The sequence below is a fragment of the Pogona vitticeps genome, chromosome 4 (genome assembly GCF_051106095.1).
Source record: "Pogona vitticeps strain Pit_001003342236 chromosome 4, PviZW2.1, whole genome shotgun sequence".
NCBI classification, from domain to species: domain Eukaryota; kingdom Metazoa; phylum Chordata; class Lepidosauria; order Squamata; family Agamidae; genus Pogona; species Pogona vitticeps.
Window position 1 is genome coordinate 78240265 of NC_135786.1, and position 27426 is coordinate 78267690.

General features: G+C 40.9%; 1 protein-coding gene across 5 annotated transcripts in view; it reads left to right on the plus strand.

Moving 5' to 3' along the window:
* LRRC7 (leucine rich repeat containing 7) overlaps positions 1–27426 on the plus strand; it is a 285490-nt gene that overhangs the window by 152345 nt on the left and 105719 nt on the right. For all 5 annotated transcript variants that reach the window (XM_020795263.3, XM_020795265.3, XM_078392975.1 and 2 more), the window contains one exon: positions 1722–1778. In XM_020795263.3, coding sequence (XP_020650922.2) covers positions 1722–1778 — 57 coding nt within the window. The remainder of the gene's footprint in view (positions 1–1721; positions 1779–27426) is intronic.

Here is a 27426-nt window from a genome sequence, read left to right on the forward strand (position 1 = left end):
TATAGCCTATTCTCTAGTTTTGACAGGGTGGGGAGTTATTTCCTGTAGTTTAATGTCAAGGGCTGTTGTTGGGTAGGCATAAGTCAATTTTGACATGTTTTTAGCTAGAATTGTTTTATAGATTTTGGAGGAGGGTGAGTTTGTTTATCACAGGAAATTAATAACATTATGGGAATTTTTCTCAGTTGTTTTCAAGACACACACACACACACACACACACACACACACACACACACACACACACACACACACACACACACACTAGCATGAATAAAATGTGATAAATGTCTTCCAGGTCGTCACAAACTGTGGTTTGTAAGGTAAAAGGTAAAGGTTCCCCTTGACAATTTGTCCAGTATGTCCGACTCTAGGCAGCGGTTCTCATCTCTGTTTCCAACCCACAGAGCTAGCGTTTATCCTCAAACAATCCTCTGTGGTCACGTGGCCAACATGACTAGACACGGAACTTGTACTGAACTGTATTTTGTACCTTTAAGCATATGCGTCTGATCTTTTCCTTAGTCAACCACTTATGAAAGATATTTGAATATGAAGCACATGAAAGATTATGTGGTTCATACTTTACAAGCACCCCCTCGTATTAGCAATGACAGCCCTCTAATTGTCCAAAATTAACTGATGTTTTTAGAAATTGGTTGTTGTGCGTTTTTCGGGCTTCTTGGCCGTGTTCTGAAGGTTGTTCTTCCTAACGTTTTGCCAGTCTCTGTTGTCCTCTGAAGATGCCAGCCACAGAGACTGGCGAAACGTTAGGCAAAACCACCTTCAGAACAAGGCCAAGAAGCCCGAAAAACCCACAACAACCATTAGATCCTGGCCGTGAAAGCCTTTGCGAATACTTTAAAAAAATTATGATGAAGAAAATGTTTAGAACAGCTTCTCTTTCTTTCTTTCTTTTCTTTCTCACAGGAGCCATTTCTTTCTCTCATTATCTCTTTTATAAACTGTTTAACACATCAAAATGTAATTAATTAATTAATTAATTATTCTATATTCTGAATTATGTAATGATGAGATAAGATGCAGCAAATTGAGAAGCAAAAATAAATATATAGGGAGGAGATATATGGTGTTTAGACAGACAGACAGACAGACAGACAGACAGACAGACAGACAGATAGATAGATAGATAGATAGATAGATAGATAGATAGATAGATAGATAGATAGATAGATAGATAGATAGATAGATAGATAGATAGATAGATAGATAGATAGATAGATAGATAGATAGATAGATAGATAGATAGATAGATAGTGGAATATATTATTATAATAATAATAAGTAGATCTCATCATGGAAAGCAACATATATTTATTTCATATTTCTATATTCTGACATTTTCTTTGCTGCTTGATTACTCTCATGTGGCTTTAGGATTTCCAGGGGACCCTTCCAGCAATCACAGCCATGCTGTCTTAAGATCTGTTAATATTCTAGATCTAGAAACATCTGCTGAATATTAAGATTCAGTTTTTTCTTTTGCTGCAATAATCAGAAAAATAATAACTTAAAGCTCTTAGTCTCATATGAAGTTATATGTTTATGGTTCTCATTAGAGGCTGGCCAGGTGCATGGCAATAATTCTATGGAAATATATATCTAGTATCATTTGTGCTGGAAGAAGAAGCTTCCTAGCAATTCATGCATATAGTTAATTTCTAATTCTGAGATTAAAATTTTCTAATTTTTAATATTTCTAGACTTGTTAAATTACGGATATTGGAATTACGAGAGAATCACTTGAAAACTCTACCAAAGTAAGTGCTTATGTATTTTAGTTGCGTGAAATGTTGAAGTAATGCATTGTTTCACTTCCACTGTGAATTGTGCTGTTTTATAGAGTAATTCCCCTTGTAATTTGTGTTTTATATATTTTGATAACCATACTTTTGGGGCACATATTATAAAACAACAATAGTAATGACTAGAAATCGTAAGCAATCAAACAGTAAGGGCACAGTACACATATTCTGAAATATGCTTAATGTATTTTTAATCAGAACTCAGTAAAGAAATATGACTGAGTTACTGGAAACATAACAGAGATTGTTTTATTGATATGGGACTTTTTACTCTCAGCTGGCTAGTGAAATTTCAGTTTCACTGTCTTGGTGCTGTCAGCCTCTTTATCTTGATTAGGATAGGCATAAGTTCCCTGATGCTACTCAACCCTTTTACTTCTAGACAGGCCAGATTCTTTCTTGATGAGATTTAAACTTTAGCATAACTGAAGAAGAAAAAACACCCTACCAATTATCTCTTTGTGTACTGCTATGGAGATTTGATTTCTGCATAAGAGTTTGATGGCCCTGATATTTGTTCCACTAAGCATGCACATGAACATTCTACATGTCATACATGTTAATTGTATTTGTTTTGAGCATTCAGGATTCTTTACAAAGGTGTCCATCACAGAAGGCTCATCATTTCAACAGAAATTTCCCCCTGATGAACACACAGGGAGGTGATTTCTGTTGCTTTTATCTCCACACTATTACAGTGGTGCCTCACTAGACGATGATAATCCGTTCCACTAAAATCGCTGTTTAGCGAAATCATTGTCTAGCGAAAAGCATTTCCCCATTGGAATGCATTGAAACCTGTTGAATGCGTTCCAGTGGGGAAGAATCGTCATTGTCTAACAAAGATCGGCCATAGGAAAGCTGCTTTGCGAACTGCCGATCAGCTGTTTAAATCACTGTCTTGCAAAGCTTAGGTCCAGAAAACACCTGTTTTGCGAGCACGGAGGAAGCTGTCAAAATCGTTGTCTAGCAAAAATTGGTTTGCGAATCACTGTTTTGCGAATCGCTATAGCGATCACAAAAAGTCAATGTCTAGCGAAAAAACTGATGTGGGGTAACTGTCTAGCGTGGCACCACTGTATTTCCAAAGAACTGGGCACCCTTCAGAATACAGTAGAGTGCTTTCAAAGGAAACTGTTGAGCATGGAAAGTGGACTGGAAAAGATTGCCGCCTTCCTCACTCTGCTGGAGAAGCCTTCACTGGAAGGCTTCTATCAGCAGAAAGGGAACTCATATAGGAATCCTAGGTGTGTGTTTTTTTAATTTGAAGCAGGATATTATAAAGGCAAATACATAAATAAACAGCCAGTATTAAATAAGGTAGAGTAGTTTTAAGGGTTATAGGAAGTTTTCAATTATCTTGTGAAAAAAAGAAAGTAATGGATGAGATGTAAAAAAATCCTCACTGATCTTCTTTTCATTTGGAAATGAAGAACCACAATTTTTTACTCCTTACCTCATGAGAGAACAAAGTATTTTGCAGTTCTTGTGAAGAACAAGGATGAGATGGGGGGGGCAAAATTAGCAAAAGGGCACAAATAACCCTTTAACACAAAGGGTTATTAACACAACACAAGCTAAAATGATAAGAATAGAAGTTGCTTTTGTTGCATGAATTTTTAAGGATTAGAAACACTGCATGTCATTTTCACAATGAGCCAGTCATTCTGCACTTGCTGTGTATGTGATCTGATTCCCCCCCAAAAAGGGCACTAGTTTCACCCAGTAACAGTCCATACAGTTTGTACCCTATCTCTTGTTTGTCTGGTGGTGGGTTATCTGATGGGGCTTGGAACTTCCTTGTTGATATGTCTCATCAAGCTGAGACAGCCTACATTGACTGAATGTTCTTTATATTCCTAGTAGTGGAGGTTTACTGGCAGTTCCTAATCTCAGATAAGACTGGTTCACGCATGGCACTTCGTACATAAGCAGGAGGGAAAGCTGTGTGGAACTATATATCACCTATTTCAGTGAAACCTTTCATGCCCTCTATGCATAAGATGACTTCCAAAATAATAAACAGAAAATTTTTCCATGTTTCCTGATCATAGCTATCTTATCTACAATGCGAACAGCACTATTAAAACTTCAATGTTCCAAATCTGATTTTCTGAATTCACTCCATGAATACTACACATATGTACAATCTCACTGATATGGATTTCACACTAACTAGACATACAAATGAATTAACTTGCACTACTGTACCATAGGCCCATCTTTCAGAATGTTCTCTGTTCCGATGGGCAGCAGCCTTCCACAAGCCCAGAAAGTGTATCTTTCCTACATTGTCTGAACTCTTTACTGAGCATGCGCAGAGAGAACCTGAGGCTAACTGCATGCTCCAATAACATGCATTGATGGCCTGTTGCTGAGCTGACTGGGCCTGAATTAACATACACAACGTAATTGGAAGAAAAAGGCCACAGCATTTATTGATCACAGCAGCAGTCATCCTGGCCAGGCATTGGGTTGAATCCACCTCATCGGGGGGGCACATGCCCCCCCAATGCAAGCCACCGTCTCCTTAAGAGACCTCTGGGATGGTAGTTCCCTTGAGAGGCCACACGGACGTAAGCCACTCCATGGCTCCCCTCTCCCCCCCCCCGAGCTGGAGCACATCCCGGCCCCACCCCAGGTTCTTGTGTGGGAATTTCTCTCCCACCCAGACCTGCAAGTCACCACCTGCTGTCCAACCAATGGATGGATCCTTCACAATGCCTGAAAATGCCTACCAAGTTGTGACAAATGAAACACAAATGTGAGAAACCAACAGATAAACAATCCAAATCAACATACGAGCAGAGAAATGCAATGCTACCAGTTATGAGGTGGGAAGGGGGGGCTTTATTTCCGGCTAACTGAGGCTCTGTGCCTCAGCTCACCCTCCTTTTTAAACATGCTGGTGGACCAGACTGAAAACCCTGTCCTTCAGGTCCACTAGCAGGCAACCCCACGCCCATTGCCCTGCCTGGCCAATCCTTGAAGGGGGTTGTGCCGCCAGGCGCGGCATGGGCTCTCCCAGACCCCTCTTTGCCGCTTGCCACATGGCGGTCTACATCTTCTTTTTTTGGCCACCTCTGGTGGGATCCCAGCTGCCGCTCCGGCCTCAACGCAGGGCTGGGTAAGTCCGTGTCCCGGCCTTCTCAAAAACAACATTAAAATGTAGATAGAAAATGACTTTCTTGACATTTATGACTTTAATTTCCCACCCATTTGCTTCCGCATGTCTGTCATTTTGCCAGTTTCCTATTGCTTCATATTCAAGAAGAGATTTTTGGTTTGGGGGAATATAATGTAGAAAACATTCTCTCTGCATTCTATTATATAAGAGGTGATAGGTTTTGGTATCTACTATTTTCAATAAAAACATGAAAATGCACATGATTTGATTCTGGGGATAGATGTGGCAAAGGTGAAGCAAGGTTCTTTTTATAGTCACATGTTTCCTGTAAACTTTTCTGTACAGGAAAGCAGATTAGTCACTGACGTTGGTGGATTGCTATAGTCTATAGTGGGATCCACCATGTGGTGTGCGCTGCAGTCTTTCATGTCACTTAACAATATCTTGACCCTCTATAACTTTTGTGATGGAGCATTGAGACACAAAGCATCTACAAAATATATACATAGTAATTTTACTCTTCCACTCTCCAGTATATTCTGTCCAGATTGGCATTAACCCAGTTGCAGGGTCTTAGGAGTCTGGATAGGAAATCTCATTTTAGATTTAAAAGTTGGGGGAGCTGGAGCAGCTTTTCAATTTTAGGTGTCACATGTACAAAAATTACCGTGATTTCATTTAAAAGGTAGCCAGAATATAAGCTAAGAGAAAATCAGTCATGAATTGTGCCTTTAAAAAAATTATTTGGAGCAGCCAACAGGGAAGGGCTGAACAATTATTTTACTGGAGTGGGATTACCATTCCTTGCCCTCAGTTTAAAACTCAGGATAATTCTCAGCCTTCTGAGAATCAAGTTCAGGGGGATCAAGATAGACATTCCTTGTAAAGAGGTTGGTATTGGGGTGATGTTGCACAGTATATTCTGTTGGATGGGCTGACAAGGGGTAAATCAAGGTCTAACAGATGACTGACTCATTCATGGAAGAAAGCAGCACTGAAGTTGTGACCTCCCACCACCTCCTGAAATGTCACTGCTGTAATTATACTGTAGTGATCATCTTCTAGGCTCGGAAAGCCTGCTTGCCCTTTCTCATATTATCTAACAGATGACTGGATCATCTGTTGGGTAGGAGGAGTGCTAGGTGTCCAGATGCTCCCACACATTGCAGACACATTAAATACAAAGAATCTTGTGGCACCTTAAAGGCCAGCATGATCTATTGGGCATAAGCTTTTGTGGTTTGTAGCTCAACTGATCTGATGCAGATCAGAAGTGATTGCTAGGCCACAAAGTTTATGCAAAGCCCTGTCATTCTTTAAAACCCCAATATGCTCTTTTATTATTTTGCACTGCAACAGATTAACAAGGTTGTCCTCTGCTCTGAAGGGGTTATATTAATGTTAACTATCATATTTTAAAAGAAAAGGGGCATTGTCATTAACAAATAAATATGTCATAGATACTGTACTGTACATAGGAAGGAAGGAAGAGAACAGGTTCTTTTCAGCTGTTCTCCAGCATGCACAGGATTTTGCAAGAAGTGACTGTCATATTAGTCTTGAGTATAATTGTGCAAAAAATGACAATGTCATGTCAAAAAGGGAGGTGGGAAGGCAGACACTGCTAACTGCTGCATTTTTGCAGGAAAGGGTCTGAGAGAATGCAGGCAGGACCATGCCATGTGTGATTGTGGAGCAAGATTTCAATTTTTGCTAAGTCTATATTTTTTGCTGATATCATGAGTAGCATGTTGTTGGTAGGGAGCAAGAAATGCATCTCTTGTGTAACCATCCCCAAAAGATGCTTGGAGAAGACAATAGGTAATTTAAGTTTAGCTCATGCAGATTTCAAAGAAGGTAAAGAAAAGATATTTCTCATCACTATCATGGTTGCTAACTAATTCTATTACTAAATACACCTGTTGCCAACAGCAGCAGACTTATTTGTCTTTAAAATATTTGTGGTTGATCTGTATCATTTCCATCTGAAAAGAAACTATGGAAAATTTAGGAGAAAACAGTATTTGTCCAGTTCAGTGTCAACTGCTTTTTAATGTCTTAAGGTATTGTTAATTCATGAAAATGGGCTTTCCAGATTTCTATGCAAGAAATATGCATATGATGGTTGTGTTTCATGAATGTAGCTCAGTTATCAATTAAATACAGTGGAAACTATTTTTTTAAATTTACATAGATATTTATAGATTGTCACAATGCCTATTGTATATGGAAGTACAGTATGCAAAACAAAAGTGGCACTCAGACACTAAACTGGGGGATTTAAATTAGAACATGGATGTAAAATAGTTTGCACTGAGTTCCAGAGGTGCAAACGTATTTCAGTTTTTTCTTGTTCAACTCAAGGGAATATGTTGAAGTAGAAGACACACAATCCCTCCTATGCAACTATCAGACATTTAGGCTATTATTTAGTCTTTATTTTGATTTCATATCAAAACTGCAGTGGTGAGTTTGCTCTCTTAGTATAAAAACTCATGAGGCTTGTATTTGAGAATAGGAAACGGCAACATTTTTCTCAACTGGTGAGAGTGCAGGGTATTGTGTGGCACTCTCAGCAAGAGAATGAGAACAGTGAGTGGTCAAATTGAGGAAAATTGGACAAAACCACAAAGATGCAAAGATGAAAAGCCAAAAATGCAAATTACACAGAACACAATGGCGATTGCTTTTTTGCCTGGACTTCTAAGATAAAAAGCAATAGAGGTCTCTTTTGTATCTGTTTAAAAATTAGTTAGTTATTCTGTACTATACTACTTTTCTTTGCTCTTGGAAGGGAAAGGGTACTACAGTACTGTCACTCAGAGTCTATTTGAGCAAATGTGAAGATCTGGATGAGAAGAAAAAAAATAGCATCCCTCATCTCTCCCTTTCAGCTGGGAATGAGGAATGCCATGGGATCCAAAAAATCCTCATTGAAGTTTCTTAGTATGTTGAGGTACTTAGTGAGTGCTATTAATTTAACCCATATTTTATGTCTCTACAAGTTGTAATTTGGCTCTAGCCTTTAAAATATGTGTGTGGCTGCTGATGATCCACATCTTCCAGTAACGTCTGATAAAAGAAAAACATAAAGGTGTAATCATTTTCTCATCATGTATAAGAGCCAATTTGGTGAAGTAAATGAAGTGATGCACTAGGACTCAGGAGACCAGTGTTCATATGAGTTATTGACCATGGGAACCAACTGGAAAGTGGAGGTGGAATTGACAAAGCCACTCCTTAAATATCTCACAAACTTTGAAAACCCTGTTAGGCTTACCATAGGTTGGATGTGAATTGATAGCACATAATATATCATAAGCAGCCTCTAATAAATGCAGCAAGGTGGGACATGAAATATTGACAGTAATGGTGCCATGTTTTATTTGCCTTCTACCCAAAAATGTGTGAGGAGATGGTACTTTGAATGCAATCCTATACTTTCCATCATGTGTGCTTTCACTATGAGAAAACGTGTAGAGCAAAAAGTTGTTTCCATCAGGAAGATGATATGAAGCACTATGGTGGAACATATTTTGATGCACAAAGATAAGCCTGTATAATGCACAATTGTGAATTTGTTTCATGTATCCGTGCAGCATTGTACTGTGCAATAAACTATTATATTCATAATGAGAATATGGCTGCTTTTAGTGGAAGGTGATATATAAATTAAATAAATATGATTTTGTAAAAGAGTGGGATCACATTATGAAAGGAAAAGGGATGCTTCTTCTGCTGTTGAAGTTCAGTTAAAGATGTGGATTGTGGGATTGTTTGATACCAGAATCACATAGCACTCAAATGGGACAGTATATGGACTTTTCTCATAATTTCATATATATGATAATTCCTGACACTTTAAAGCAAGCATTTGATGTCTAGTCATTCAATGTGTAAACACTTAAAGTCTCTGTAAATAACATGTAACTTTCGTATCTGCAGTCTGTATGAACTGTTCATGTCATAGCAGTTCTCTGTGGGAAAAAGATTATTGTTGCAATACAGTATATACATTTTAAATGAATGCAAACAGGAAAGGCAGCTTCTTCTTCGTGGCCTCTGTGAATCACACACCTTTGGTTGTCCACACCTGCGCGGAGCCTCATTGGAAAGTTCTAGAGCTTCTGCGGTAGCAAAAAACACATTAGAATGAGGCCCCTTCCCCTTGTATAAGTACCTTGGTGCCAAGGCTCCCCTTTCAGTTTCTTTCAACCGCCGCGTTGAGAGCCTCATAGTTCTGCATCTGTGAGTAAAAGAGAAAGAAAGTTTATTCTTGATTCCTTCCTGTTATCAATCTTTTTTTCTTTAAACTTTTAGTTCAAATTCATTATCATCAGAGATTTTTTTCTTTTCTGCTTTGCTTGGCCTCCGGCTGCAACACCCTCCCCATCATCGCTTTTTCTCCTATTCATGGCCCCTTTGGGCCCGTTTAAACACTGTGTGGTCTGTGATAACAAAATACCACTCTCCGGTGGCCACAGCAAGTGTCTTTTTTGCTTGGGAGAGGCACACTAGACGTCCTCCTGCCAGCACTGTAAGAACGTCAAGCGCAGAGTCCTCCGTTCTTATTAAAACTCCGTATTTGGGAACAATCCCTTCAACCAACCAAAATGACCCAACCTCCTTTTAAAGCAAAGCAAAGCGTGCTGCTTACATACCGCCCCATAGTACTTCAAGCACTCTCTGGGCAGTTTACAAGTTAATTATGCAGGCTACACATTTCCTAAAAGATCTAAACAGCATAAATCTAAAGCTGCAGTCATCTCTGAGCAGCCTCAACAAACCGCCAAATTAATCTCTATTGGTTCACCTTCTGATGATGACAGAATCCCTTCTCATCAACCCTGCTCCCAATCACTGGAATGGGTGCCTCTATCGATGCACAATTTCAATTGCCCGATAGAACCAGGCCATCAAACTCGACATCACTGTGACCTTGAGTTTGACACCGACGTGCAACCATATCAAGTGACGTCCATGGACACTCGGATGACATCTCTCAGTATTGAAAATCCCTGACACTGACAAATGCCCATGGATGTCCATCGACATCGAGCCACAAGCGTCAGCACTATGACACTCAACTTATCAACACCAAAGTCGATTGACAATCTGTTGACTTCCAGTGCGATCTCGATTATTCCGATCACGAATCCAGACATCAGACACCATCAGTATTACTTATCTCACCAAAATCTGACCCTGTCAATGTTGACCCACCGTCACTGGTGGAAGACTTCCAAACCTACGCCCAACTTATGGTCCATATGGCTAAGTCTCTCAATCTCCAAATCCACCATCCTTCAACAGAACTGGCGAATCATCTATACTACCCAATCTCTAAAGATACAACTCCTCCAGTACACATCTCAATGCTTCTGTTTCTACTCAGCACCACTCAACAATCCTAGACAAAACCAGCTCTTCTCTTACCATGTCTAAATGAATTTATAACCTCTACAGAGTCCATGATCCTGGAGCTCTATTTCTATAAAAACAACCAGCTCCAAACCCTATTTTTATTGAAGCCTCACAATCCAGATCTCAACATCAACAAACCCTCATGCCACCAAATAAAGACAGTAGAATGATTGACTCAATGGGAAGATGCCTTTATTCATCAGCAGCATTCACCATGCGTGTCGCTAATTACCAGGGAGCCATGGGTGCATATCAACCTGTCCTTTGGGACAATATGTCAACCTTTGTCGAATCTTTACCAGAAGATAAAAAGTACTCGCCCATACCTTTCAATAAGAAGGTCTTTCTGTTGCCAAACAACAGATGCTTTCTGCTAGGCACACGGTAGATGCCACAGCAAAGTCAATGGCCACTTCAGTAGCATTAAGACGTTTCTCTTGGCTAAGGACAGTGGGCCTGGCTTAGGATGCCCATGCATGTATCGAAGACCTTCCATTGGACAGGGCAGGCCTCTTTAATGCTGAAATGGATGATATTCTGGAAAACATGCAAAAGAAAAGATCAGCACCTAGACGTTGGAGAGTTTATCCATCTTACCGACAACGCCCCCAACAAAATCAATGGAGACAACCGTACAGCTCATATCAAAAATTCCAACAACAATTCCAAAAATTCCAAAACAAGCATCTTATACACACTATTTCAGAAATCAAAGAAATAAATCCCGCCAATAAACCATTACTAGGTGCAACAGCCGCAAACCCAAACATCATGTTTGACACTCCCATGACTGAGATTGCACACCACTCCACCCATCCTTCCCTCTGGAAACACCTGCCTGTCTGGGAATCCATCACTACAGATGCCTGGGTACTGTCCATCATCCGCGCCAGCTACTGCATCCATTTCTTCCAACTTCCTCCGACAATACATGTCAACACTCCACCATCTCCAACCCTACAAGAGGAAATAAAAAATGTACTCCTCAAAGATGCCATACAACCCGTCTCATAGTACAACAAAGGGTTTTTCTCTCGCTATTTCCCTGTATCCAACAAGGACGGAGGTCTTCACCCTATCTTAGACCTATGAGAGAGTTAAACAAACACATCATTACCACAAAGTTCCGTATGGTTACCCTCGAATCAGTTCTCCCTTTACTCCACAAAAACAACTGGTTCACTGTCATAAATCTCAAAGACACATACTTCCATATTTCCATACATCCCTCACACAGAAAAATCCTTCAATTTCAGCTAGGATCACAAGCCTACCTGTTCAAAAGGCTTCCTTTCAGCCTTGCAACAGCTCCAAGAGTATTCACCAAGGGCATGGCACCGATAGCTGCTTACCTCAGGTTCCAAAAAAAATCTCATACTGTATTTCCATATATCGACAATTGGCTCCTTGTAGCTTATTCCTGTCACAAGGCCCAACAAGACACTCACTTCACCCTTACCTTCCTTCGCAATCTCGGTCTCGCTGTCAACGAACAAAAATCAAATTTGAAACCTACAAAGATTATTCATTATACACGCATGCATAGATTCCACACAAGCTCGCACCTTTCTTCCTCCAGACAAGAGAGAAAATCTCATTGCATTACTTCACGTTTTCACTCTCATGCTATGGTACCCGCCTTGACTGTGCAACGTGTACTAGACACTATGGCCTCTATGACTTCAGTAGTGCAGCACATACGTCTCGAGATCTCTTCAGTTGTGGTTTCTCACCCTCTTCAACCCGCTCACAGACCCTCCTCACACTCTTTTAAGGGTCAACCCAGAAGTTGTTACATAACAGCACTGATGTTACCTGTCTGTCATGGGTTTGGAGGGAAAGTTCCATCCTATGGGGAGTGGAAGGCGGGACATCAGGAGGAGGGGCTGTACTGTATAAATATGTGATGCCTGTGTGGTGAAGAGGAGATGCTGAGACAGACTGTGAGACACTGGGTTGGGACGAAGCAGCAGCTGGGGAAGAAGAAGCTGTTGTGGGAGTCTGGGTGTCTGACAGGGTACTACTGTGTGTCAGAGTACCAACCTGATAAGTTCAGGTGTCTGTGGGTTAGCCAGAACTGATGGGTTCAGGGTCTGTGCTTTAAGTTAAAGGTTCTAGGTGAACCAAACTGTATGCTTGTGTGTGTGAGAATAGGCCACGTTACTTTATTTTATTCACCTGATTGTTTTATTTACCCTGTTTGTATTTACAATAAACCTTATTCTTTTGTTGATTAAAAATCCATCCCTGGTCTGTGTGACTTCTTACAGGGAATGGTTGGTGGCAGCTTAGTGTAACTGTGTGACATATCCCAGTAGGTCTGGGTTTGTCACATTGATTGGTGTCCAGCGTGTGGGATACGACTGGTCCAGTTGTCCAGTGGTCCAGCAAAGCCTTGGCAGGTGTGCCCAGAGCAAGGGGGGTCCAGTCAGGGACAGTCTGAGGCGCGTAGGTAATCTTCTAGGTGTACCTCACGGGGAGGTGCACTAGTAGAAGAACGTGCCAACTGGGGAGACTTAGATTAAGGTGCTCTGAGGCAGCCTAGTTTTGGCGGGAAAACGCTGAGGAAAAACTGCGTAGCAACAGCGAGCTAGCTTGCCAGCTGAGAGGCCCAGCAGAGGGGGGTAGGCTCTGACTCGATACTGTTGCAACTTTAGTGCTGAAGAACAGCAGCAATCTCTAGGGAGAGCTGGTTCTGAGGTAAAAGGAAAAAAGTGGTCGTTTTATTTTGAGGCTTGACTTTTTAAAGCAGCCTGTTCTGAGGGGGGGTATGCCCTTGACTCGAAGCCAAGTAGCAGACATGAGTGAGGTGAAAGACCCCCAGATTGACCAAGGTTCTGAGGATGAATTTGGCTCAGTGCAAGGTGACAGCACAGGAGAGCAGGACCCAGAACTCAGAAAAATACTCCTAGCCCAACAGCATGAACTGAGGGTGAGGGAAATGGAGGAAAGATTAGAGAGAGAAAGAAGAGAGGAAAGGGAGAAACAGCGGCAATTTGAATTAGAGAAAGAGAGAATGGCGTTTGAATTAAAGAGATTGGAACTGATGAACCAGAACAATAATAATAATAGGGATTCTGAGGGGGGCCAACTGTCTAAGGCTGACCTGAAGAAATTCCCTGTGTACCACAAGGGAGATTGTCCTGAGGTGTTCTTTTCCTTAGTGGAAAGAGCGTTTGTGGACTTCTCAGTGAGGGAAACTGAGAAGATGACCATCATGCGGTCTTTAATCAGTGGTAGCCTGGCTGAGGTTTATGCCGAGATGCCTGAGGAACGGATGAAAGATTTCGCAGAGTTTAAAAAACTGGTGTTTGCAAGACATGGGATAAATGCAGAGCAGCTGAGACAAAGATTCAGGTCCCTTACCAAGAAGCCAGAACAGACTTTTACCCAAGTGGGGGCCCAATTGGTGAGGCTGCTTGAGAAATGGCTGTCGCAGGAGGGAACAGAGACCTATGAGCAGCTTAAAGACTTGATAGCCCTGGAACAGTTCTATTCAGTCCTGCAGGGGGAATTGAAATTCCAGGTGAGGGAAAGGAAACCGAAATCTGTGGCAGCAGCCGCAGAGATCGCGGATTTTATCTCCCAAATAAGAAAGCCCTTGGGTGAGGGGAAATCTGTAGGTAAACCCAAAGAAACCTACAGCAAGTACTCTCAGGGACCAGGGAAAAGCCAGCAAGGGGGAGGGGCCCATGGTGAAGGGAAGCCCTCAGGCATGAAACCAAGCCCTCAAAATTTGGAGGGAAAACCGAAACAAGAGGAGAGAGAATCCAAATACACCAGAAAATGCTATTTCTGTCAGGGAAAGGGTCATCTGATCTCAGAGTGTGAGAAATTGAAGCAGCTAAAAGGAATGGTGCTTCAGAATTCTAGTGGGACCAAGCCAAAAGCTGTGTTCTGTGTCCAGAAAGAGCAAGGCTCAGTGTCACAGAGGGAGCCTGTTGCCATAGCGACTCAGTCTGGAACAGCTACCTCTGCTGATCAGGCTGAGGAAAATGGTCCTCTGGTGGAGGTAAAGCGCTGCTTGCTGATAAAAACAGATTCTCAGTTGTTTGAGACAGCCGGGGTGGACGTAGGAATACTTGACCGTCAGTATAGGGGGCTGCGGGACACTTGTTCCCAAGTAACCCTATGCCATCCAGATATCATCCCTAGGGAGTTTATAATCCCAAATGAGAGCATGAAGGTGGCAGGGATTGAGGGGCAGATAATCTCTCTGCCAGTAGCAGAGGTACCTGTCAACTTTCAAGGCTGGAGGGGAGATTGGCGGATAGCGATTTCATCGACTCTGCCAGCAGCCGTGCTCGTGGGAAATGACCTGGCTGAACATGTGAAAAGGGTGCTAGTGATTACACGCTCACAAGCCACCACAGGGACAGTTCAGGGGGGTGATGATGAGCCAGAGACGGAGGCAGAGGGGAGTTCAGAAGCTGTGGTGGAAACCTTAACCACAGACAGCAGATTTGGACAGGAGCAGAAGGCAGACGCCACTCTCCAAAAGTGTTTTGAACAGGTGACTGACGCCCAGCTAACACCTGAAACCCCAGTGAGATTTCTGGAGAAAAAGGGGATTTTATATAGAGAAACCCTGAGGAATATCTCAAAAGGGGGAGATGGGATCAGAAGTCAGCTGGTGGTACCTGAAAAGTATCGCCCCATGATCTTACAGAGAGGTCACTCTGACATGTTTGCTGCACACTTAGGAGTAAACAAAACACAGCAGAGAATCACACAGAATTTCTACTGGCCTGACATAGGGAAGCAGATCAGGGAGTTCTGTAAACAATGTGATGTGTGTCAAAGGCAGGGGAATAACCGCGACAGGACCAAAGCAAAGTTGTGCCCTTTGCCTGTGGTTGACACTCCGTTCAAATGCATAGGGGTGGATATTGTGGGACCTTTGCCCAAGGCCACAAAGAGGGGGAATAGGTTCATTCTAACAATTGTGGACCATGCCACAAGGTATCCTGAAGCCATACCCTTGACAAACATCGAAACTAACACAGTGGCCGATGCTTTGGTGGGGTACATGTCCAGGATGGGATTTGCCTCAGAGATAATCACAGATTTGGGCACATCGTTCACGTCAAAGCTCATGAAACGCTTATGGCAAATCTGTGGAATTAAGCTCAGGGAAGCCACTGCCTATCATCCTGAAAGTGATGGGGTAACTGAGAAGTTCAATGGGACTCTAATGCGCATGATTAGGGCTTTCTTGGCAGAGAATCCAAACAATTGGGACCAGAAGCTGCAATCCCTTTTGGTTGCTTATCGATCAGTGCCACAAGCCAGTACCGGGTTCAGTCCATTTGAACTTTTATTTGGGAAAGGGGTGAAGGGGCCCCTTGATTTGATCGAGCAGGGTTGGGGGCAGATCGCCCAGGGTGACCCACAAGACGTTGTGACTTACATAGACACCTTGATGAATGACCTAAGGAGAAACCTAGAGCTAGCAGCAGAGACCCTGCCAGCTCAAAAGGTCAGAAAGAAAGCTTGGGATGACCAGGAAGGCAGGGAGAGGCGCTTTAACCCAGGGGAGGAAGTGCTTTGGCCTAGGCTCTGCAGAGAGAGCAAACTGCAGCTGGGTATCCCAGAAAGAAAATACTTGGGTCACAAGGTAGGGGGAGGAGTGATAAAACCCCTGGAGGCCAAAATAGAAGCAGTTCGTGATTGGCCTAGACCCAACACCAAGAAAAAAGTCAAATCATTTCTTGGGTTGGTGGGCTACTACAGAAAGTTCATCCCGAGGTTTAGCGAGATTGCGGCTCCGCTGACCGATCTGACGAGGAAGAAGGCTGATGACCGCATCCCGTGGACCAACGACTGTGAGGCGGCGTTCCAGAGGTTGAAGAAGGCGTTAATCAACTATCCTGTCCTGCGTGCTCCAGACTTCGACCGGGAGTTCATCATCTACACCGATGCGTCTAACAGCGGGGTAGGAGCAGTTCTGTGCCAGGAGGATGAGAATGGTGACCAGCATCCAGTGTCCTACCTGAGTAGGAAACTTCAAAAAGGTGAGAGACATTTGGCAACCGTGGAGAAGGAGTGTTTGGCCATAGTCTACGCGATCCAGAAGGCCAAGCCTTACATCTGGGGAAGACATTTTGTTCTGTGTACTGACCATTCACCATTGCAATGGTTAAAGACGATGAAAACCCACAATAGCAAACTTATGAGGTGGGCTTTGAACTTACAGGACTATGACTTTGAAGTGAAGGTGGTCAGAGGGTCAGTGAACTGTGTTGCTGACGCCTTATCAAGAAGACCTGAAGACTGAAGACGGCGAAAGAACATGGACTATATGTATATAATGAAAACAAAAAGTTAAAATGTACCTGGTTTTGAATTTGGTTGGTATTAATAAAGGTAAATTGATGTACTGTATATGGTAAAATGTTTAAATGCATATTTGCTATGGTTAACTTGGAGTGTAAGTATATGTAAGTATTATATGGTATGTATAAATGTTGTTGTGTATTTTATGCAGGTTGTTTTTTGGTGAAAAGCACTTTTAGCTTTCCCCCTACAAAACAACTTTTAAAGAGGGGAGGTGTTACATAACAGCACTGATGTTACCTGTCTGTCATGGGTTTGGAGGGAAAGTTCCATCCTATGGGGAGTGGAAGGCGGGACATCAGGAGGAGGGGCTGTACTGTATAAATATGTGATGCCTGTGTGGTGAAGAGGAGATGCTGAGACAGACTGTGAGACACTGGGTTGGGACGAAGCAGCAGCTGGGGAAGAAGAAGCTGTTGTGGGAGTCTGGGTGTCTGACAGGGTACTACTGTGTGTCAGAGTACCAACCTGATAAGTTCAGGTGTCTGTGGGTTAGCCAGAACTGATGGGTTCAGGGTCTGTGCTTTAAGTTAAAGGTTCTAGGTGAACCAAACTGTATGCTTGTGTGTGTGAGAATAGGCCACGTTACTTTATTTTATTCACCTGATTGTTTTATTTACCCTGTTTGTATTTACAATAAACCTTATTCTTTTGTTGATTAAAAATCCATCCCTGGTCTGTGTGACTTCTTACAGGGAATGGTTGGTGGCAGCTTAGTGTAACTGTGTGACATATCCCAGTAGGTCTGGGTTTGTCACAGAAGTCACCTCCCAAATTCAGTGGTGGTGTTTTCCTCCCAAACTATCCGTTGGGCGGCCGTTCCAACAACCACAACCACAAATACAAGTAATCACTGACGCCAACCTCACAGGTTGGGGAACTCATTGCAAATCTCTCATAATCCACACCATGTGGTCAACCAGAGAGAAATTGCTTCACACCAACGAATTAGAGCTGTTGGCAGTTATAAAAGCTTGCAAAGCTTTCAGAAATCTCCTCGCTGGCAAGATGGTACAAATTGCCACTGACAACACCACGGGGGTGTACTATATTCTGAAACAAGGTGGCACCCACTCTCCAAGTCTCCTCAGTTTAGTGGTCGACCTCTGGAAGTGGTGCCTAGAACATCATATCTGCCTCACGGCTTTACACACTGCCGGCCACGACAACAACTGGGCCGAGCTACTCAGCCACACAACCTCTCAACCTCACGAATGGGAGTTAGACCAACCAGTTTTTCTTTGCCTATGTGAACGATGGGGCAAACCAATTCTTGACCTCTTCACCTCCCGTGTGAATCGGAAGTGCAAACAATACTGCTCCTGAGCTGGCATTGGCTAAAACTTCCAAGGAGATGCATTTGTCGTCCAATGGCCCAAGACCTTCACTTACGTTTTCCCACCATTCCCGCTTCTCCACAAGGTTGTGTTTTGCCCACAACAAGACAAACCCGATGCCATCGTTATAGCCCCTTGGTGGCCAAGACAACCCTGGTTTCCAGTCCTTCACAATCTCTCATTCACCACCTCCCTCGCCTGCCCCACCTCCTCACGCAGAACAAAACCCAAGTACTCCACCCAGACTTACCTGTTCTGCACCTGGCAGCGTGAAGGATTCTGCCTCGCAAATGAACATCATCCATCAATCAGAGAATCCCTCCACTAGAAAGGCTTACCTGTATAAATGGAACAGATTCAAATCTTTCACTGAAGCTTCTTCATTGCCTTCTATCAACCCATCACTTGCTACTGTCCTACGTTTTTTGCTTCATCTCAAGTCTAGCGGCCTTTCCCTCTCTTCCTTGAGAGTTTACCTCTCCACCATAGTTTCTTATCAGCCCCCTAACTCTCTAGCCACTGATTTCTTCAAACATTGAAATGTTTAAGGGTCTATCTCATATCTACCCAGATACCCGCTTGCCTTCCCCGCAATGGTCACTAACATTAGTCCTGCAACAAATTACTAAAGCTCCTTTCAACCACTTAGCTTCAACTGATTTACGGCTACTTACCTTTAAAACAGTTTTCCTCATCTCCATCATCTCAGCTCGAAGAGCTAGTGATTTAGCGGCCTTACATCACGACTATCCTTATTTACATTTTTTTTCGGACAAAGTCAAACTCCGTGGATATTTCTTTCCTCCCCATCTCTCTCAGCCATTTATCCTTCCTTCCTTCCTTCATCCCGTCACTGCCCACAACTCAAGAAAGAATCCTCCATTCTTTGAATATTAGGCGAGACCTTGCTTTTTACGTCCAATGCACCCAACCTTTCAGGCATTTACCTCGACTTTTCATAAGTCACCAACCACCTACTAAAGGTCACCAGGTGATGTCTCAAACTATATCTAGATGGGTCACTTCAACCATTCACCTCGCATATTAGCCAGCACGCAAACCAGTCCCGAAGATAATTCACCCTCATTCCACCAGAGCAGTGGTGACCTCTATGGCATTCCTATGCGGCGTATCTCTTCCAGACGTCTGTGCCTCTGCCACCTGGACACAGCCATCCACTTTCATCTGGCATTATAGACTTGATCTCTGGCCGAAGTCTGATGCGGCCTTTGGACATGTGACACCCTGCCTCCAGGTAAGACAGCTTTTTAGTCACACAGGGTGTGATTCACAGAAGGCCACAAAGAAGAATGACAGGTTACCCACCTGTAATTGTAGTTCTTTGAGTGGACCTCTGTGATTCACACATCCCGCCCGTCCTCCCCACTGTCGTGTCATTCTGCTTAATGTAGCAGTAGTTGACACAACTGAAAGGGGAGCCTTGGTGCCAAGGTACTTATATGAGGGGGGAGGGGCCTTATTCTAATGTGTTTTTTGCTTCTGCAGAAGCTCTAGAACATTCCAATGAGGCTCCACGCAGGCACGGATCACCCAGGGTGTGAATCACAGAGGTCCACCCGAAGAACTACAATTACAGGTGGGTAACCTGTTGTTTTATGCAAGGCATCTATCACCATATTCATTTTCTCATATATTTTAATAGGCCTGTAACCGTAAATTACAGGTTAAACAAGTGCATTTCTCCTTGTGACCACATGTTCAGTGCTGTGATCATTCCTCTGTGTATATTGATATACAACTCTTGTTTCAGACAGTTATTCCAGTTCAGTTATTTATTTCAGGTATAGGAGTTCTAGTCCCTCTTGTATTCTTTGTAAGAGCTCAGTATTTGAATTAAAAGTCACTTTATAAGAGACTGGATCTTTAAAAGAACAATTACAACAGGTAGATGCACTATCTGACACAAAGTGAGATAACTGTGCCAATTTTGCACTGTAAATACATTCGTATGTAGGTTGTATTTGTTTGCATGGTAAGGGCTGGAATCAATTGACAGTCATTTGTGGGATGTGTGCCAGGAGTGCAAGTTGGGAAAGCTGAGAATGATTTGGAAACTGAACTGCAAGCTGACTGGACTGTTTGGTTCCTAGCTGGAGACATAATGTTTTGTATGTAAGCAGATGTGTGAAGGAGAGGGTTTTTAAAGAAGCGAGTATTTGTTAGTATTCTTACCTACTGCCAAGTTTATGAGAGTACGCAGTCTAAGAGGGAAGTGGTGGACATAAGTGTTGTCTTCTTAGCATCTATGTCAAAGCAAGCATCCTTCTATATATTTTTAAGAAACAGAAAATGATCAGAATTATGAAGTTTAAAAAAGTAAAGGTTTAACCTTTAACATTGCTCTTATAGTTTGTGGGCTTTATGTCCATTAATAATATTTGTTTTCATTCCAAATCATGCTTTTTAAATTTTATATATACAATCCTATATTATACACATATGTGCCAGTGGTTATTATATGATAGCTTATGTAGTGTCATCCAAGTAAATTAACTTCTGTTATATTTCAACAAAAACATCTTAAATTTAATTTAGCAGCCTTTCAAAAAGGAGTACTGATTGCTTTCCTGAGTTGGTTCTAAGGATAATCCAAGTGAAGAGATGCCCATGTTCATAAATTTTAATGATACCCCAGATTTAGTTCAAGGTTTTGATCGACAGATGTATGATCGCATTTGGGCTTCAAGTATTGCTGAATTGTTTGTAAAACATCATGATCTCTTCCTACCTCCATTTCAAAAAGAAATTAATAATGCTTTTAACCTATGAAAGCTTAAGTTCACAATATATTTGAAAAATACCACATACATATTTATGACACATCAGCTATCTATCTTATCTAGAATTAGGCCTTTCAGAATTTTTAATGACCTGGTAGAATATTGAAAACCATCAGCATTCCTTTTGGGGGTGGTAAAGTTACCATTTGTGCAGTCAAGTCCTTCCCTTTTTTATTACATCACACCACATCCATTTTAATATAAGCTGCTTGTATTTTCCCATTTGTGAGGTTGTTTAAAAAAACAGGGATCTGGAAATGCACAAATAACATCACAAACTCAGACAGGGAGCAAGTTGGAATGTCCATGAAAGGGTGTGGTGTGGAACATCCCCAATCTATGTGCGTAGTCTATGAAGCAGAAGTAGATGTTTTTCTGGAACTCTCTGGCTTTCTCCATAATCCAGCGCATGTTAGCAATTTGGTCTCTAGTTCCTCCGCCCCTTCAAAATCCATCTTGTACTTCTGGGAGTTCTTGGTCCACATACTGCTGAAGCCTACCTTGTAGGATTTTGAGCATAACCTTGCTAGCGTGTGAAATGAGGGCAATTGTACGGTAGTTGGAGCATTCTTTGGTACTGCCCTTCTTTGGTATTGGGATGTAGACTGATCTTTTCCAAAGATCTTTTCCTTGTCCCCCTAGCCTACACCATATATGCCCCTCCTTCTCAAGGGACTGGAGGAAAATGAAGTATTGCAGAGCCTCTGATGCTTAATTAAGCTTGCTGCTGCTGTAATTTTTGAAAGTTAAATTAGATATGTCAAATGCATAGCACCAAGGAAATATCATTTTCTTTCCTATTTTCTAGCATGCATGCAGGGGCCTGATCCAAAAGTAAATTACCATGTACAGATAAGTGAGGAATTCAGGCCCCCCTGTTTCCTCTGTCTCAGTGCATTGGGAGCTAATAACTCATAAAGCCTCATGAAGCTTTACTCTATTTTCCAATGTAATTTGCAGATGTAGGGGGAACAATCTGTATTGGACCCATAGTTGGGGGGGAGAGAATTAAAACTTCCACCTCCACAATAGGGTCCTCATGTAGGCCTAGATACCTATTCAAAATTAAAATGGGAGTGGGGCTAACAATTCTTATTTTTGTCTCTCAGAGACAACTGAGAGATGCTAAAGGGATAGCCTATGCCATAACTATTTAAAAACACAGGAAGAATCATGCTGGATCAAACTGAGGGTCTAGCTAGCCCAGGATTATGCTCATACAGTGGCCATCCATTTGACTATGACAAGCTCACAAGCAGCACATGAATGCAACAACAGCATCTCTGTTTTCCCCACCCCCAGCACTTGATATGCAGAGTCCTATTGCCACTGTGGGGTAGTATATGACCAACATGACTAGTAACCACTGCCTTTCATCTGTCTTAAATCTCCCACCATTCAGTGTTTGTAGATGCCTCTGGGTGCTTATAAGAAAAAGAGAGAAAGAAAATCTGTACTTTTTTCATACCATGCATAATTTTATATAACTATGTCATGCTTTCTCTTAGTCATTCCTTTTTGAAGCTAAACAACCTAAACATTATAGCCTTTCATCAGAAGGGAGGCAATCTAGCCCCTTGATCATTTTAGTTGTCATTTCCCATGAAGACATTTTCAGGCGGAACGTGGTCAGGAGCACTTTCCCATTGGAATTCTGAAGATATATTTTGCAGTTTTCACTTTTCTGTTGTGGTATAGTAGCATTTTACTTCCAGTTCATTTCTGTTCTAAGAGTGCTCTCCTGTTAAGAAATTATTTACAAATATATCACTATCTTCAGTGTATCTCTCTTGATAAGTGTGAGTCAAAATTTTCCTATCCCATTTTCAGTGTTATGACAATAGCAGCTTTTATTTTCCTATTACCCGTATTACAGTACTTTGAATAGCTCCCAGTGGGAAATTCCATAATCTACTTTCTAGGTTTGGTATTTTTTAGTCATAAACTCCTTCCTGAATATTCATAGTTTTTCAAATATTAATAAAACTGCTACTCTAAATTTGACTGTTTTGAGATATGATTACAGTATTTATTTATTTTCTAAATAGGATAAGCAACATTTCAGTTGAATTAATATTCTACCCCTTGCTTTTGGGGTTCTCTATAGATTATTTGAATATTTTTAAAAACTTTTCAGAAATGTTTAATTGCTTCAGAAAAAAATGTAGTCCAGATCCAACATTTATACCCTGTCCATGATTATAAAGCACTTTCCATTCAGTTGTATGTAATTATAAACCACTTCTATTCAGGTGTTTTCCTGATCTGCATTCCTGATCATGTGAAGAGCATCCACAAAAAGAGGAAGTTCATAACAGTGTATAGCTGTCACTTAAGTGTTCCCCCCTCCCACTGAAGGTAAAATTAGGAAGTGATTCCTGTGACTTCCTCTGGAAGTAGAAGGTAAAAAGGTGTGATCCTTTACATGGTGAATAATGCATTGAAACTAAAGAATAATTAGGAGAAACACCATTTAACTTGTCTAAGAAGTTGGGGAGGCAGAAAATGCCGCAAATTTTTATTATTTTCAGCTGAGAAATTGTACAGTTGAAAAATGTTTAATTTTATATGACAAAATATAATGTTCAAAAATAGAAATGTAGTTCATAATCAGATATAGTGTGCATTTTTCAGATTTGTCTGTCCAGTTATGATACTTCTGCACTTTACCATAACATTTTTCACTGAACTGATGAATTTAAATGTTACATTAATTGTAGATGGGGTAAACAATCCTTTTAAAATAAGTGTCATAGTTCATTTTAAGACAATTGATCATTGAGTATAGGTTACCATGACATGTATCACAGAAGAGACACATTGAAAAAGTTGTGCAATACATTTTAATCTTATGTTAAATAAAAAGTCACTCATTGGTGTCACTCTGCAGGAGTTTTCCATTTCTACTGCTTGTCAGATTTGAGTAATTCCATACACAGTTGATCTTTCACAAAGTACAGAAGTACATTTACGATGTGTTCCATTATTCCTTTTGTATTTGTTCTTTAATCTATAGGATCTTTCACAGCAGTTCTCAAGTGTTTGTGTCCAGAATGACTTTTTTTGAAGGAGGGAACTTAATGTCCAGAAAAATAAGGTCTGACATTCTGTCTGTGGATTTTTGCCAGTATGTTTAATAAGTAGCTGGACAAAAAGGAACAAAGAACATGAGCTTTGTGATGGATCCTCTCTTCTATGAAAATAGAACCAGTGATAAACCTTTGTTGTTCTACAGGCACCCTAAGCATGGCAGGAAATGAATTAGAGGATAAGAATAACACATCAGTGCCCAAAATCCTATTTCTTACATCATGCAGTTATTTTAGCAGTAATAAGCTCTGCATTCAGCATAAATAGTGTAAATCTCAGTGAATTGCCACTAATTTAGGAGTCAACAGTAGTACTACTTGTCATGCACCACTTGAATAGAAACATCACTTTCTTAACTAGCCACGGTTCATTGCTGAGATTTACACTATTTAATTTACACTGGTGTATGTAACTAATAGGATTCTGCCCCATGTGTCCATGTTCTGAGTGAGGAAGGCGGTTTGATCTCTGGTCTGAATTTCTTTGTTGTGGAAATAGTTACCATGTCAACGGTAATTTTTTGATTTAAAACCAAGGCCCCTCCTCTTTTGAAATAATAGAAAAGAGGAAGACCTAATATTTAATTTGCCAGAGCTCAGTAGGTCTGCTAATTATAGGATCTTTTGGAGGCCATTAATTCATAGGAATGCGGTTAGTTGAAAGTCACTTGAGGGCACATAACAGCAACAATAAATCTGAGCAGATAGTTTAATATGAACAATGACATAATCATGTAGCTAATATAATGCTTCATGTTTAGTAGCATAAAACGTTTAGTAAAATCTGGAAAGGAGTATCGGTCTCATGGAGTATGCCAATCACAAAACGTAGTCAACAGCCAGTTGTTTCTTACATGATGATTCATCTGAAGGAAATAGCTTTGTTATGAATAGTCTTGGTTTAACAGTCTTCTGAAAACAATCTTTTGGGTGTTGTTTAGAGTAGGCAGTTGTTTGAGCAGTGTACCTTTGGAAAGCGTTGTAGCAGTTATGAGCTTTTTATTAAAAGTCTGTGCATGCACACCTAGCAAGTGACTGCACAAATATGGTTGGAAAAAAAACTTGGAATTGATGTAGGTACATCAGTGAATAGATAATAGATGCAATGAATGCCACATTTTATTTCATTTCATTTATTTATTTATTTATTTTAAAAGCATTCATTATTTGTTTGTGAGCTTTTTGTTTTTGTTTCGTTTGTTTGTTTTGCAATTCTGTAGAGAAACTACTTGTCCCATTTTACTTGGATTTAAATAGGTTAACACCTAGGTTTTTGAAGCTGGAGTGAGAACAATATTAAAATGAACTAAAAGATGAATTTGCAAAGAACAAAGCAAAACACTGCAGTGGAGAAGAAAGTTCTACAGAATGGTCAATCTTAATTTTTGGGGGGGGAGGAGGGAGTATTTTTCAAACTTTAGGATTCCCCTAAACTTGTTAATGCTTCTTCCTTGTGCATAGCTGGTGCTGTTGATTATACAAGCTTGAGCACTTAATTCTGAATACAGTGGGGTCTCTACTTAAGAACGTCCCTACTTAAGAACAATCCAACTTAAGAACAGCTCCATTTGCTAAATTTTGCTTCTACTTGAGAACAGAAATCCAAGATAAGAACAGGAAAAAAAACCTTTCCTGCTCTTTTTTTAACCTTAGGTCATCTTAGGTTAAAAAAAATTCTCCCCCTAGTGGTAGAGTACGTATTAACCAGCTTTGCATCTCTACATAATAAAAAAACAGCCAGAACGGATTAATTGGTTTTCAGTCCATTCCTATGGGAAATTTTGCTTCAACTTAAGAACGTTTCAACTTAAGAACACCATTCCAAAACCGTTCTTAAGTAGAGGTTCCACTGTAGTTTCTATGGACGGAAAAGAGCAGTTACGGATTAAATGGTTTTCAATGCATTCCTATGGGAAATGCAGATTCAACATAAGAACTTTTCAACTTGAGAATCACCTTCCAATACGGATTAAGTTCTTAAGTAGGGACCCCACTGTATTCAGAATGAAAGAAACAATTTGAATATTTCCATAGATTGTTAGAAATTAAAATGCTTTTGTTCAAAGCCCCATCCATTCTGCTCTGCTCTTTATGCACTCTTTACACCTCTCTCTCTCTCACACACACACACACACAGAGAGAGAGAGAGAGAGAGAGAGAGAGAGAGAGAGAGAGAGAGAGAGATTTTTTTCCATTTTCTGCCCCAACAGTTGGTCAACATCGTGTGTTCAGCCATGAATCATGCTTAGTCATCATTGATCTGTTTTGGTGCCCCCCCAATAGCATTTTTTCAGAAAGACTTTTCATACATCTGCAAACCTCAGGATCACCTCAGGTCTACTGGCACCTCCCTCTTGTGCATGGGTGGTACAGCTACATAAACAGAGCTCTTGAAAATTCTTGAATCCTTGTTAGACTATATAATAACTGAAGTCCTAAGAAGAGGTAACTAATATCTGATTGCTAAAGTGGATTGAACTACCAAAACCAAAATGAAACAAATATGAAGTAAAGAAGTGAAGATATGCAAAGAAATGTACAGTAAACGCTTTAAATTAATAATACAGTGCAGATGGTGAGGCCCCTTTAAAGGCTCCATAAACATGAATCACTTGGATAAAATTACAGAACCTATGTATTTGGTACTTGACATTTTCTTAGAATAATGTTAAATCATATGAATTTTATCTTCAGTTAATTATAAAGACAATAATCTTGCCTTTATTTAAATAGAATGTTCACTCAACTAGTGCTTTGTGAATCTTTTGTGATAATTTCATTATATTAATAGAGAATATGACCTTTAGCTTAGAATCTTGGTTTCTACTCCTAAATAGTGTCCTTACCATCTACAGTCGCTTAATTTCTTGTGTTTGAGGTTTTGCCTTCACAGTAATTGATACTTTCTGGACTAAAATGTCTTAAGTATATTTTCATTTCCAATATATATCATCTGAGTTGCATTTCTTTGTTGAGGGAGTGAGTAACTGGCTTTCACATACTACAAGATGCAGCCCTTAATACTTATTGCTGTTCTGTGGGATTGTTTCATAATAAGCCCCTTGGACAGATTACATGTTCAACATTCATGATTGTCTCAGGAAAGGAAATTATTTCTGGCAATCTTAAGTGAAGAAACTGTACTATTAAGAGAAGAGATGAGACTGCTACAGCAGAATTTCGTGGGGCAACAACAAAACAGTAGCAAATTGGCCTCACTGTTCCCCATCCTTTGTTTCAAGAACGCAGTGGCTTTGCATGTGCAGGCAAGTGACCTTATTATCACCCACCAACCTCAGCATCCCACTGTTGTCTTCTTTTCTCTTTACTATCTACTAATTTGATTGTTTTCTATTGGATCTTTTAATTTGAACACTTTTGGTTACAATAGTCATCCTACAGTGACTGGATGAAGAACTAAGCAAAAATTTTGAGATAACTAAATGGGTTAGCTCCAATACAGTATTTACCTCCCCTGCATCCCATAAT